This window comes from Mercenaria mercenaria, chromosome 13 (genome assembly GCF_021730395.1).
Source record: "Mercenaria mercenaria strain notata chromosome 13, MADL_Memer_1, whole genome shotgun sequence".
NCBI lineage: Eukaryota > Metazoa > Mollusca > Bivalvia > Venerida > Veneridae > Mercenaria > Mercenaria mercenaria.
Genome location: NC_069373.1, coordinates 27,547,670 through 27,563,412, shown reverse-complemented (window position 1 = coordinate 27,563,412; position 15,743 = coordinate 27,547,670). Strand labels below are relative to the sequence as shown.

The 15,743-nt window shown below is 36.0% G+C and overlaps 1 protein-coding gene across 1 annotated transcript in view; it reads right to left on the bottom strand.

Annotated features, from left to right (window-relative positions):
* The window catches only part of LOC123529215 (sortilin-like), a 145,314-nt gene that overhangs the window by 18,550 nt on the left and 111,021 nt on the right, over window positions 1-15,743 (bottom strand). Inside the window, exons 17-21 of the mRNA XM_045309448.2 lie at window positions 15,584-15,700; window positions 13,041-13,170; window positions 10,463-10,590; window positions 6,848-6,998; window positions 1,125-1,232 (exon numbers count right to left, since the gene is read on the bottom strand). Coding sequence (XP_045165383.2) covers window positions 1,125-1,232; window positions 6,848-6,998; window positions 10,463-10,590; window positions 13,041-13,170; window positions 15,584-15,700 — 634 coding nt within the window. The remainder of the gene's footprint in view (window positions 1-1,124; window positions 1,233-6,847; window positions 6,999-10,462; window positions 10,591-13,040; window positions 13,171-15,583; window positions 15,701-15,743) is intronic.

Genomic DNA, 15,743 nt, shown 5'->3' with positions numbered 1-15,743 from the left:
TTATTGGCCTTTCCTGGGATGGCCCCGGGTGTATATTTTAGTTGAAACATTTGTTTACTTTACTTTTCTATTTTCGTAATGGTCACGCTAGGTTAAACAGACTGGTTTTCCTTTTGCTTCTCGCTATGGATAATTCAGCGCAAGGAACGCTTAACCAGTCTATTTCCACTGGTGCGCGTAATATCTACACTCGTCAAATACAGTGCGCTAGTAGAAAACTCACGCTATGGATTTTTTTGGTAATTTTATACGTATTCTCTCGATTTTTTTTACTAGCCTCTCGGACTAGTCACCTAGAGACAAATACTAGTCTGATCTAGGTTTTTACTAGCCTGGGGCTTCGGACTAGTGGCCAAATTCGAAGACTGTGAGACACTGGTAATGGCTTGTGGAAACTGATGATGGTTTGTGGAGACTATGGTATGAGTTTGTGGATACCATTGGTGAGACCTTGTGGCAACCATGGTGATGGCTTATGCAGGCCATGGTGATGGCTTGTGGAAACCATGGTAACAGCTTGTGGATACCATAGTGATGGCTTGTGGAAACTGATGATGGTTTGTCGAGACTATGGTATGAGCATGTGGATACCATTGGTGTTGGCTTGTGGCAACCATGGTGATGGCTTATGCAGGCCATAGTGATGGCTTGTGGAAACCATGGTAATGGGTTTTGGAGACCATAACGATAGCTTGTGGAGACTGTGGGGATGGTTTGTGTAGACCATGGTGATGGATTGTGGAAACCATGGTAACAGCTTGTGGAGACCATGGAAAGGCTTTATTTAAACCCCATAACTACAGCTTGCAGAGGCCTTGATGAGGGCTTGTGGAGACCACTGCAGAGAAAATAGTGATGGTTTGCAGACACTGAAGAAGGCTTGTGAAGAGTAGTTAGGGATTGTAGAGACCACAGTAAGGGCTTGCTTGTTAAGCCAGTGGTGGAGACTTTTGTATTGTATGGTGAGGGCTGGCTAAGATCATTATAAGTACTTGTGAAGACTATTATAAAACATGTTTAGTAAATTAAATTGAAATCGTTTATAGAAGAAGGAATTAACTGAGAACTAAGTGAAGTTGGTATTAAACATTTTATAAAAACATTCAGAATATAGAATATCTTACATCGTCAGAGTCGTCATGGTATGATCCAAATGGGTTTGTATCCTTTGGTTTAGGTGACTTTTTAACCATACCGTTCTGTCTAACAGGTCGAACAGTTGTATTCAACTCCTGAAATCACATTATTTAATCATTTTATGAAATATAAAATAATGCAATAATCTATATTACTATACCTCACTTGCAATTCCCAAAACAAATTTCCTATACATCACAGTGATCAACAATTCTTGATGCTGCAACCAAAAAACAACATAGAATTCTTAAAATCCCATTTGCTATGTGTAAAGGTAATTTTTAGAACATCAGGTACAAGTTTTGTTAAATACAGGTCAATTTAGACCAAAAAAACATTGTCGATCATAAGGTATTTACATTCAAATTATTACCAGAGTATTTTTACTGAAGCAACAATGTTTTCACTTTTCATTTTTGCCGACCAGTAAATTTAACTGTGTTTATTTACATTTTTTGACCTTTTGGCAAAGGTTTTGCACATATTTATTGAACATTGACTATGTTGTACAATAGGTAGACTGCATGTTATTACAGGATTTGCAGTTATATTGACAAAAGAAACATCACGCACCCCTCAGTTTCTTAATAGAAACTCTTTACTTACAGATAAAATTTAATGACCCTTGTGGGAAAGGTCATTTTTGGTGTAAACAACAGGATAAATAATCTGACATTACATTATCTGCAATTCATTACACTTAATGCACAGTGATTATTTCAACTATTTAGATATGTTTTTGATATTGGCATGTTTTGGGGGAAATATTAATCTTATTTCGAACTTTTATAATGGCTTTAAATTGGAATAGATTATATTTTTCTGGTAAAAATGTTACAGTTACCCATGTAATATCATAATGGTACACCCCATCAAAACAAAATGTAAGTCTTAAAATAGATTTGAGAAAGATATCAAGAGATTTAGATTAAAACAACTAATACCTATGAAATGTTTAAAGTATACATAAGACAATTTAATAATAGTAATAAAGAAAATTCATGACTAGAAATGTGTCACAGACTCAGATGCCCCTACAAAATAAGAAAGGTCACAGGCATGGTGGAGAACATTTGTGGCAAGTTATATCAAAATCCCTCAGTGCATGAAGAAGAAATGCTCCGGACAAAGTTTTCATTCTTGTACCCTTTGACCTCTAAGTGTGACCTTGACCTTAGACCTAGGGACCTGGTTTTTGCGCGTGACACTCCGTCTCATGGTGTACAATTGTGCCAAGTTACATCAAAATCCCTCCATGCATGAAGAAGAAATGCTCCAGACAAAGTCATTCTTGTATTTGACCTTTGGCCTCTTAAGTGTGACCCTGACCTTAGACCTAGGGACCTGGTTCTTGCGCACAACACTCAGTCTCATGGTGGTGAACATTTGTGCCAAGTTATATCAAAATCCCTCCATGCATGAAGAAGAAATGCTCCGGACAAAGTTTTCATTCTTGTATCCTTTGACCTCTAAGTGTGACCTTGACCTTAGACCTAGGGACCTGGTTCTTGTGCATGATACTCCGTCTCATGATGGTGAACAATTGTGCCAAGTTACATCAAAATCCCTCCATTCATGAAGAAGATATGCTTCGGACAAAGTCATTCTTGAATTTGACCTTTGACCTCTAAGTGTGACCTTAACCTTAGACCTAGGGACCTGGTTCTTGCGCATGACACTCAACAATTGTGCCAAGTTTCATCAAAAATCCCTCCATGCATGAAGAAGATATGCTCTGGACAAAGTCTGTGGATGCTGCCCGCCCGCTCGCCAGGGGCGTTCCCATAATATGTCCCGTTTTTCGAACGGGCGTATAATAAAAAATGTAACTATTAAAACTATTTAAGCAGTCAGGACCATAAAATGCACCAGGTCTTGAAAGTTCCAGAAGCAGAAGTTGAATACATAAATGTGTCAGATGACAAACAGTTCAAACACTATATGCTTCTTACGCTTTTAAAGCTGGGTGAAAAAAAAACGACACAGACCATTGAATCAGATTGAGGGTGTTTTGGAAGGTCTCATTATAATGGTTACTGTTAAATCATTAATATTCGTGGGGGACTAATTTTCGTGGATTTCATGGTTGAGTCATTCCACGAAATTTAATCCCAAAGAACAAGTAAAATTCCCATTTATTTAATGTTCAAAAGTTGAAATCAATGAATTTATATCCCCACAAAATTGCTGTTTTGACCAAACCACGAAATTTCATGCCCAGGAAATTAAATGATTTTACAGTATCTGCATCTGCTGGTTCATGAAAAGAAGTTGTCTAAAGGTATTTCTATATATAGCACTTAGACTAATGGCCCCATAAAAGAGGTGGGGGGGGGGGGGGGGGGGGGAGAGGGGACTGGTGCCCCAATTTAACAATTTGGGGACAGACCTTACAATGATGCTACAGATTAAGTTTGAAGATACATCAAGAAGTTCATGAGAAGAAGTTGTTAAATGGTATTTCTATTTTTAGCTCTAGTGACCCCTAAAAGGGTCTAAACGTCCTAATTTTAACAAAATTGTTTTTTGTTTTGGATTTAACACCATTTTTAAACAGTATAACAGTATGTCAGTTATATAATGGTGGGCAGTTAACCTAACCAGTGTTCCTGGATTCTGTACCAGTACAAACCTGTTCTCCACAAGTAACTGCCAACTTCCACACATGAATCAGTGGTGGAGAACAAATGATTTCAGACTACTCTTTTATCAACTCATGGAAAACATGCGCCTCACCAGGAATCTGTGAAACTGTGCTCTCCCTACTGAGCTAAGTGGACAGGCTTTCCGAGAGGACTTTTTTGATGATGCTTAAGACCAAGTTTGATCAAGATCAATCAAGTGGTTTATGAGAAGAAGTCATTCAAAGCTTTTTCTATTTTCAGCTCTGGCAGACCCTAAAAAGGGCCAAGTTGAAATATCTGAACACATCTGATAAAGGACTATGTCAGGATGCCACTTACAAAGTTTTATGCAATTCTGACTAGTAGTTTAAGAGGAGATGTCAGCTGAAGAAAAGTGCGGACAGAAGGACGATGGACTAACGGATGACAGAGTGATTACAATAGCTCATCCAGAGCCCTTGTGCTCAGGTAAGCTAAAAAAGTTAAACAAGAATACCATGTTGAAAAAGGAGCATTATTCTGTATAAATGCATGATCAATTTATGAACTAGAGCACTGCATGTTAGTTCATTACAGTGGCTAATTTTTGTGTGTGAAAGTTTCAATCTATTCCCACAAGTGTTTATTGAGATACCAAGTTACATACAACAATAGCTGTCGCATGAGACAGTGGGCTTGACTATTTCGATGTTTGATAGTGAAATACAGCACATCTGAGAGGGCTGGAGTTATCACTGGAGTATGTAATGACTTGTGGCTGTTGATATTTGACAATGGTTTAAGTCTGAGTAAAATGTGTTTACAATGTATTAACAAGAGCTCGTTGAACACGAAATGCCCCCCTTGATGCATTCAGTAATTGCACAAGGAACAGAAATTATATGCTCACTGTAAACAAAAGTTCTACCATTCTGGTTTAATCTGACCTTGACCTTTAACCTATTAACCTAACAAGAGATTACAGAGTGATCTTGGCGCCATCCACTGAGCCATATTTGAATGTTCCAAATTTCAAGACTAGCTCAAGGTCAAAATCAAGGTCAAATTTCATTTTGGTACAAAACAATGTGTATGTGGTCCAAATTTGAAAGCTGTGGCTTGAGAAATGTGAAAGTAGGTCACTAGATCAATTTCAAGGTCAAAATTCATTTCGGTAGACAGACCTATGCATGTGCTTCAAATTTGGAGGCTGTAGCCTGAGAAATGTGAAAGTAGGTAATAGGTAAAAATCAATGTCAAATTTCAATTCAGAACACAAAAATATGCAAGTGGTCCAAATTTGAAGTCTGTAGCTTCAGAAATGTGAAAGTAGGTCACTAGGTCAATCTCAAGATCAAAGTTCATTTCGGTACACAAAACTATGCATGTGGTTCAAATTTGAAGGCTGTAGCTTGAGAAATGTGAAAGTAGGTCACTTGGTCAAAATCAAGGTCAAACTTTATTTCGGAACACAAAACTATGCAAGTGGTCCAAATTTGAAGCCTGTAGCTTGAGAAATGTGAAAGTAGGTCACTAGGTCAATCTCAAGATCAAAGTTCATTTCAGTACACAAAACTATGCTTGTGGTTCAAATTTGAAGGCTGTAGCTTGAGAAATGTGAAAGTAGGTCACTAGGTCAAAATCAAGGTCAAATTTTATTTTGGAACAAAAAACTATGCATGTGGTCCAAATTTGAAGCCTGTACCTTCAAAAATGTGAAAGTAGGTCACTAGGTCAATAACAAGGTCAAAGTTTTTTTCAGTACACAAACCTATGCATGTGGTCCAAATTTGAAGGCTGTAGCTACAGAAATGTGAAAGTAGGTCACTAGGTCAAGGTCAACTCATGTCAAGGTTCATCTTGCCACTCAAAACTATACATATGGTCCAAATTTGAATTATGTAAGTTATGGACATGAAGATTCTAAGTTTTTCCCTATATAAGTCTATATGACCATGTGACCCCTGGGGCAGAGCCATATTTGACCCTAGAGGGATAATTTGAACAAACTTGGTAGAGAACCACTAGATGATGCTACATTACAAAATATCAAAGCCATAGTCTTTGTGGTTTGGACAAGAAGATTCTCAAAGTTTTCCCCTAAGTCTATGTAAACCATGTGACCCCCAGGGTGGAGCCATATTTGACCCTAGGGGAATAATTTGAACAATCTTAGTAGAAGACCACTAGATGATGTCATATACAAAATATCAAAGCTCTAGGCCCTGTGGTTTTGGACAAGAGGTTTTTCAAAGTTTTTTCCTATATAAGTCTATATAAACCATGTGACCCCCAGGGTGGGGCCATATTTGACCCCAGGGAAATAATCTGAACAATCTTGGTAGAGGACCACTAGATTTTGCTACATACCAAATATCAGGACCCTATGGTTTTGGACAAGAAGATCAGAAACCGTTTAACTGTTCCTGGCCAATGTGACCTTGACTTTTGACCTAATGACCTCAAAATCAATAAGGGTCATCTGCTGGTCATGGCCAACCTAACTGTCAATTTTCCTGACACTAGGTCCAAGCGTTCTTGAGTTATTGCCCGGAAACCATTTTACCATTCCTGGTCACTGTGACCTTGACCTCTGACATACTGACCTCAAAATCAATAGGGGTCATCTGCTGGTCATGGCCAACCTCCCTATCAACTTTCGTGACCCTAGGCCTAAACGTTCTTGAGTTATCCGGAAATCGTTTAACTGTTCAGGGTCACAGTAACCTTGACCTTTAACATACTGACCTCAAAATCAATGGGGTCATCTGCTGGTCATGACCAACCTCCCTATCAACTTTCATGATCTTAGGCCCAAGTGTTCTTGAGTTATCATCCGGAAACCGTTTTACTATTCAGGGTCACTGTGACCTTGACCTTTGACATACAGACCTCAAAATCAATAGGGGTCATCTGCTGGTGATGACCAACCTCCCTATCAACTTTCATGATCCTAGGCCCAATCGTTCTTGAGTTATCATCCGGAAACGGATTGGTCTACATTCCGACCGACCGACAGACATCTGCAAAACAATATACCCCTCCTTCTTCGAAGGGGGGCATAATAATAACACAAATAAAGTAGAAATTCATCACTTAATGCTCACCTCATCATCTGAATCTTCATATCTGACAGTTGAAGATGAGAGGGCTTTGTCTAAATCTCTTTCTAAATTCCCTTCCTCTTCATCATCATCATCTCCCATCAAGTTTTGCTGCTCACCTTGGTTTAGCAATGAATATCTGTACTCTGTTTTACTGAAATACATAATAGTTTCATGTTAAACATATACCTCACATTCAAGGAATAATTATATTCAAATCCACTAATACACAAGTTTTATATATCAACACTAATTTACTTGGTGTTAGATGGTTGCCATGATGACGGTGAATTGTTACTCCTAATGTAACCTCCAGAGAAGCTACTGATATTAAGAGACAGACTTTATACCTAGTGTATCAACAGATAGAAATCTAAAGCATAGCAACACAAACACACATTAAGACAAGATATAGTCTACATCATGCAAAATAAAATCATTCATTCAGTATTTGCCATAAATATTTTAGAACATAATCTATGACAAGATGGTCATGATGGCTTTTGTAGCACACCTAAAACTAAACAGGCTAGAGAGTGTGCAACTCTGAAAGATCCGGAGGCAGTGGAAGTTAATTACATAAATTAGTGTGACCGGTGAAAAAAACATTTCAAACACCACAGGAATTGTTCTCCTTCATAAATTTACTCTTGTAAATGGAGTTTGTCTCCAGCTGAAAGTGTGTTCGGCCCAATGAAAGGCAAACATTCCTCTAATTCTTTGTATGCTGAGCGAGATATTAAAGTTTCCTATACAGAAATTTTACCTTTTTAATGACAGTACGAGCCAGAGAATCACATGATAAACTTTAATCCAAAGTAGTACCATAGGATAAAGGCACTGTAAAGTCCCTGACAGGGTCCAAGTGCCCCCATTTGAGCAAAATTGGGAGAGTACTGTACAATGACACTACATACCATGTTTTATGAGGATCCATCAAGCGGTTCATAAGAGGAAATCATTTAATTCTTTTTTTTTTGGAATTTTTAGCACTAGCGGCCCCTAAAACTTGATAAAGGACCCAGGATGCTATTGAGCAAGTTTGGTGCAATTTAGACCAGCAGTTTCTGTCTTCTATGTACAATACTTACTGTCTTCTATGTGTAATACTTACTGTCGTCTATGTATAATACTTTCTATACTTACTGTCTTCTATGTGTAATACTTACTGTCTTCTATGTACAATACTTACTGTCTTCTACGTGAAATACATACTGTCTTCTATGTGAAATACTTACTGTCTGCTATGTGTAATACTTACTGTCTTCTACGTGTAATACTTACTATCTTCTATGTACAATACTTACTGTCTTCTACATACAATACTTACTGTCTTCTATGTGCAATACTTACTGTCTTCTATGTACAATACTTACTGTCTTCTATGCACATTACTTACCGTCTTCTATGTGTAATACTTACTGTCTTCTATGTAAAACACTTGCTGTCTTCTATGTGTAATACTTACTGTCTTTTATGTATAATACTTACTGTCTTCTATGTGTAATACCTACTGTCTTCTATGTATAATACTTTCTATACTTACTGTCTTCTACGTGAAATACATACTGTCTTCTACGTGAAATACTTACTGTCTTCTATGTGAAATACTTACTGTCTTCTATGTACAATACTTACTGTCTTCTAAGTGAAATACTTAATGTCTTGTATGTACAATACTTACTGTCTTTCATGTATAATACTTACTGTCTTCTATGTGTAATACTTACTGTCTTCTATGTATAATACTTTCTATACTTACTGTCTTCTACGTGAAATACATACTGTCTTCTATGTGTAATACTTACTGTCTTTTATGTGTAATACTTACTGTCTTTTATGTGTAATACTTACTGTCTTCTATGTGTAATACTTACTGTCTTCTATGTACAATACTTACTGTCTTCTATGTGTAATACTTACTGTCTTCTATGTGTAATACTTACTGTTTTCTATGTGTAATACTTACTGTCTTCTACGTGTAATACTTACTATCTTCTATGTACAATACTTACTGTCTTCTACATACAATACTTACTGTCTTCTATGTGTAATACTTACTGTTTTCTATGTGTAATACTTACTGTCTTCTACGTGTAATACTTACTATCTTCTATGTACACTTACTGTCTTCTACATACAATACTTAATGTCTTCTATGTGTAATACTTACTGTTTTCTATGTGTAATACTTACTGTCTTCTACCTGTAATACTTACTATCTTCTATGTACAATACTTACTGTCTTCTATGTGTAATACTTACTGTCTTCTATGTACTATAATTACTGTCTTCTATGTACAACACTTACTGTCTTCTATGTGTAATACTTACTGTCTTCTATGTACAATACTTACTGTCTTCTACATGAAATACTTACTGTCTTCTATGTGTAATACTTACTGTCTTCTATGTACAACACTTACTGTCTTCTACATGAAATACTTACTGTCTTCTATGTGTAATACTTACTGTCTTCTATGTACAACACTTACTGTCTTCTATGTGTAATACTTACTGTCTTCTATGTACAATACTTACTGTCTTCTACATGAAATACTTACTGTCTTCTATGTGTAATACCTACTGTCTTCTATGTACAATACTTACTGTCTTCTATGTGAAATACTTACTGTCTTCTATGTGTAATACTTACTGTCTTCTATGTACAATACTTACTGTCTTCTACGTGAAATACTTACTGCCTTCTATGTGTAATACCTACTGTCTTCTATGTACAATACTTACTGTCTTCTATGTGAAATACTTACTGTCTTCTATGTGTAATACCTACTGTCTTCTATGTACAACACTTACTGTCTTCTATGTGTAATACCTACTGTCTTCTATGTACAATACCTACTGTCTTCTATGTACAACACTTACTGTCTTCTATGTGTAATACCTACTGTCTTTTATGTGTAATACTTACTGTCTTCTACGTGAAATACTTACTGTCTTCTATGTGTAATACTTACTGTCTTCTATGTACAATACTTACTGTCTTCTACGTGAAATACTTACTGTCTTCTATGTACAATACTTACTGTCTTCTATGTACAATACTTACTGTCTTCTATGTGTAATACTTACTGTCTTCTATGTACAATACTTACTGTCTTCTACGTGAAATACTTACTGTCTTCTATGTACAATACTTACTGTCTTCTATGTACAATACTTTCTATCTTCTATGTGTAATACTTACTGTCTTCTATGTGTAATGCTTACTGTCTTCTAAGTACAATACTTACTGTCTTTTAAGTACAATACGTGCTGTTTTCTATTTGTAATACTTACTGTCTTCTATGTGTATTACTTACTGTCTCTATGTACAATACTTACTGTCTTCTACATGAAATACTTACTGTCTTCTACATGAAATACTTACTGTCTTCTATGTGTAATACTTACTGTCTCTATGTACAATACTTACTGTCTTCTACATGAAATACTTACTGTCTTCTATGTGTAATACTTACTGTCTCTATGTACAATACTTACTGTCTTCTACATGAAATACTTACTGTCTTCTATGTGTAATACCTACTATCTTCTATGTACAATACTTACTGTCTTCTATGTACAATACTTACTGTCTCTATGTACAATACTTACTGTCTTCTAAGTAAAATAAATTTTCGTATGAAGTAAACTCCCATAACTGATGCCAACACCATCACTCCTATTACAATAATAACAGCAAGAATTTTCACACCTCGGCTAAATCGATCTGGAGATTTTGGCTGAAAGAAAAGTGCACATTTATCCTTGTATTATCACATACAAATACAACAAGAATGATGTCAACAGTGCATGACAAATCATGCCTCCTGAAAATGCCTAAATTAAGTCTTCAATATGGCAGTAATTCAAAATAGTCCAAATCAGGGCTCCGGAAATTTTGATAACTCAATTGGTCCGAAACGAAAATCCTGACATCGGCGCTACCCCACCCACCGCATTCCCAATATTACATATTTTGTAAAACGTGATAGGGTAAAGAAATAAGCGTGTCATGCATTAAAACTGAGTTACCAGTCACCACGCGTTACCATGCAATGAAGACGGTTATTCAGTGTTATGTGTGATCGTTACTTTGTTTAAATTTCGATGTTTTTCCGAGATAATACGAGGCATTGACACCGTGTGCGTAACTAGTCTAAAAGCCAACGCACGTGACTTCGCTACCGTATACACGGCAGATACTTTGTGATGTTTCCTCATTCTTTGACGGAATTCTATAAAATACAATGCGTCAAAGTGAGTTACACTACACATATTCTCTGCTAAACAGCCTCAGTATTTAAAGAATACTCTGCCGCGGACTGAATGTGTACGTTATTTGAACGCTGAGATCGAATTTCCCGCATGTATAGTACCAAAACGTCACGCGGGTTGGCCACGGAAATTTCATTTCACTTACGTTGTACTTCAATAAGCAACTACATTTTATAAAGTTATATGCTCTTCTGATGTAAACAAAATTTCATTTTGGAACGTTTTTTAAAAGACCAATTTGATAAACTGTGCCACTCCGGTTTTCTTTATCATTCGTGGTTGCCCGTCCATTTTTTTCTTTTTTGTACAGTCCGGTTGCAAAGACGATTTTCTGCATCTGTTTCAACTGGAGACCCAACAAATGAATCATGTAATTTTTTCAAATCAAGTAATTATAAAAATTATCTTTATCGGTTTTCCGTGTGATGTCTCATTAAATCAAAGACCTATAATGTACAATAATAGCTCTTTGATTAAATGCAGCGACCATTTGTTTGTTACCGTGATCAAACATAGCCTTTTGAAATAAACCATCCGTCGGATTCTAAATAAAAGAAGTGGATCCCGTCGAAATGATTTGGATCCAGTCAGAAACGTTAGGAACCAGTCAAAAATGTTTAATACACCGCAGTCGGCTGTCTGCAAACATTAAAGGATGTGCCGCGCGAGCACTGATTGCGTCACGCGCTAATAACGGACCGATTATCAAAGTGACAATCAGACCGATTGACACGTTTATTGATTATCTGAAGGTGCGACCAACAATTTCCTACTTGGCAGGTGATCGTGTATTGAGATATCAGACCGAAATTTATACTTTTCTCCATTTTTACGGGACCGATTTTTTTCGTTTTTTCATATCGAATCGGTCTGAAAAGTCAAAATTCGGTCCAAAACCGACAAACCGGCAAATTTCCGAAGCCCTGGTCCAAATAACATGGGCATCTCCACTCCAAAAATTTACACCAAGTTTCATTTTGGTTGGATGAAAACTGTAGGAGAAGTTTGGTAGACAATGTTCTGATATAGTTGTAATATTTCAGAGTCCAAAAAAGGGCGATAACTCCAGAAATAATAACTGACATGAATGTTCCAACATTATGCACATGTCCATTTTATGTTTATGATGTATACAATTTTTCATTTCAATTGGACAGAAACTGTAGGTGTTGAGTACACAATATTCTGTTGTAGTTGTAATATTTAAATAGGGTTTTAATTCCAAAAATAACTGGACATAAAAATCCTAACAACAGGGGCATGTCTACTTTATGTGGATGATGTATACCAAGTTTCATTTTGATCAGATGGAAACTGTAGGAGGAGTTGAGTACACAAGAATGACAGAAAGACTGACAGACAGACAGTTTAAACACTATACACTGTCGTGTCTTTGATAACATCGGCATAAAAATGCATTGTTGCACAAAGTATTTCTTTTACTCTTTAGGAAAAACCTTTTGTTCCATTTAACATTATCTTTCAGCAATTAATTTTGTAAGCATGAAATTGCTCTTTGGCCAAAATGGCTATTGTGTGTGAAAATCAGCTCAAAGATTTCAACTTTTGAAGATAAAAGTTGAACAGTATCATAAACTCTACTTGTTTTAATTTGATATTGTTAACTGATAATACAAAATAGTCCCCCAGATATCATAAGTTTGCTGTTTTTCAGTTTAAAAGGCATTTAGTTAAACAAACACTATTTCAGGATATCTCTTAAGTTTATTAATTTTTTTCTCTTCAAGCAAATAATATTCCCTAAAACGTAAAAACAGATGGTGGTTGACTGTAATTAACATTTTCTATTTCAGTGTCTAATATTTGTACTGTAAGTATTATTTCACTGTGTGTCCGCATTTCAGTTTTCTATTTATTGAAATATATGACAGTTTAGTATAATGCTGACACAAACCTGACTTGGGCCTCTCTCATCCTCTGCAACAATCTTGTTCCCAAACTCATCACAAACCTTATTTAGGTCTACAAGTTCAGAAGTTGGTGAGAACCCTCCATTGCACTTATCACCAGGTATTTTTCTGTACCTAAAAATACCATTAAATTGTTTTAAATCAGTATAGATTTAATATATAGATTATACCAGTGGCAACAATAAATAAGCTTACAAACAAATTACATAAAGTTTGATTTTCTATTTTTTCTAAAGAAATTTAGTATTTTTGGTAATGGAGGACATCCAAGTGAAAACAGAACTTAATTCATTAAAGGTCGATAAATGATCTCATAAGCCCAATCTGTCACTTACTGAAGTACTCAGTAAGTTGGTACTTTTCTGAAAATCCCTCTCATAAAAATATTTCAAGGCATTCAATATTAACAAAGACAATTAATGCTTCTTAAAAACTCCCCTTTTTTTACCTTATACCAACTTATGAGGGTTGTCCCATTACATCACAGACATTGGGAATAACAAAGAAAATAAGTGACACCAATTCATGAAGCTTTTACAGTTTTTTGAAATGGCATTTAGGAAAACACACAGAAAAGTAGAGGTGCTTTTGAGAAAAGCACATGCCTCCCACAACTGCCTAATCATCTGAATAGTAAGTCTGTTTTTGTATACTGTTTGTGCCCTATTGGTATTCACATGTTGGAGTAACCAGTCTAAAATGCTGTATCGGCGGTAGAGGAGTGGAGTAACTGGTCTACAATGCTGCACCGGTAGTTGTTGGTAATTATGTTAAAGGGCCATAATTCTGAAGTGTCTTGGCCTATTAGGCTAGTTATCGAGCTTGGCCGAGGTCTTATGGTCAAACACATTTTGTTCAAGTTTGGTGAAAATCGGATGAGAAATGTTCAACTTAGAGTGTGGACAAGCTTTGTGACAGACACACAGACAGGAGTAAATATGTCTCCCATGGGAGACATAATTACAATAAAATGATTGTTAGGATTATGTTTCTAAATCCAAATAAAGTGGAACATATAACGGTAACCAATGTACATCATAACGTGTTTACCATCAACCACATTAAGATATAGCGTATTGTTCATTCTTTCCAAAAATACTCATTGCATATTCAATGAACCTTCTATGGCTAAGTAGTGCAGATAAATGTGACAATGATAAATGGTTAGTAATTAGTTGATGTATAATTGCACAATTGCAACATCTTATTACTGTGAAATCATTATTTGTGGGGGATTAACTTTCATGGATTTCGTGGTTCAGCTCAACCACGAAATTAAGTCCCAACGAACAAATTGTGCCCATGATAATGTAAAGTGAGCACAACAATATGCAATGTTGCCAAAAAAGACACCGTAGCCATCCGATGTAATCTGTAGTTGTGTGCATGCGACAGTACTGACCTGCAGCTTTTTTGTAGTTTATGGAGGGTCCATCAAAAATAAACACAGCTATGCGTTGGAACAAAACCGACTTTCATTCAGACATTTACCCATGGTTTGTTTACAACATGCTGGTCAAAGTTAAAGTAGATACTAAAAACAGAAGTTTGACGTAGCGTCACGTGCCAACCACACTATTCTGCAGCTGTTATTTGATTTTTTTGGGGCCTGCTCTGCAATGTTTTACACTAGCCTTTATTTTTACTGACACATAGTAAAGTACTATTACTTTGGGACTATTAAATATTATAAACTAATTGCTAGATTTTTGTCTGATGCATTATTACCCAATTCATATTACATATTATTCGGCAGGAAATAACACATGCGTAAGTTCAACAGCTTGTAAATTTAGATGTAGACGCGTGTTCATTTTGAAAAAAAAAAAACATTCGGGTGAAAGTGAAGTTTTGACACTTTTTAATTGGCGCCGACTTTTCTTATTGAATATTTCACAGTTTCATTAAGTTTTGCAAATTCTTAATGTCCAAGAAAAAATATGCATTTAGTCACTTATAAACTACGGCCTGCAAAGTACTATTGTGCCTTTAAAGATGTTACAACGTCTTCAGAGTGCATGTATGAGTTATTTCGTACTCTACAGAGTCTGATGACTTTCTGGTGCGCAACTGCATATACAGACGTCGCCAATTTTACAGGATGTGTTGATCACTCATATACATGAAACAAGGACCGTTTTACACCTTAATTAAGTTATGATGTCACTTACTTGAAATTGGCACGATTGAGTCATAAAAGGAGTTACCCTAACATATGTAAGAAATACCAACATTTTGCCCTATTACAACAGTTTGAAGATGGAACACTAGTAGTATATTGTTGCGCTATATGATTTGGGCCGCATACATGTCTCTAACCTCAATAAAAGCTCAAAAAGATTTTTTGTAAATTCATCTTTTTAGGAAAGACATGTCCAGATTGTTGAAAACAGACACAATAAAAGTGAGTGTAAAATAAATACAATGGGACGTCAATAAAAATGACTTATTCTAAGAGTCTACCATTTATTGGGACAACCCTCGTATTTATACTTCCTTTTTTCACAAGTCTATCAAACATATTTACCCGCGTGAAACAATCTTTTCATCATGACCATGTAGACATATATCAATCTCAGGTCCTTTAAAATCTCCTTCTTTTATACACTTATCTGAGCTGCCAGGTCTAAAGTAACCATAGTCACTGAAATAAACAACACAACACATTAATGTTTGCTTCAATTACT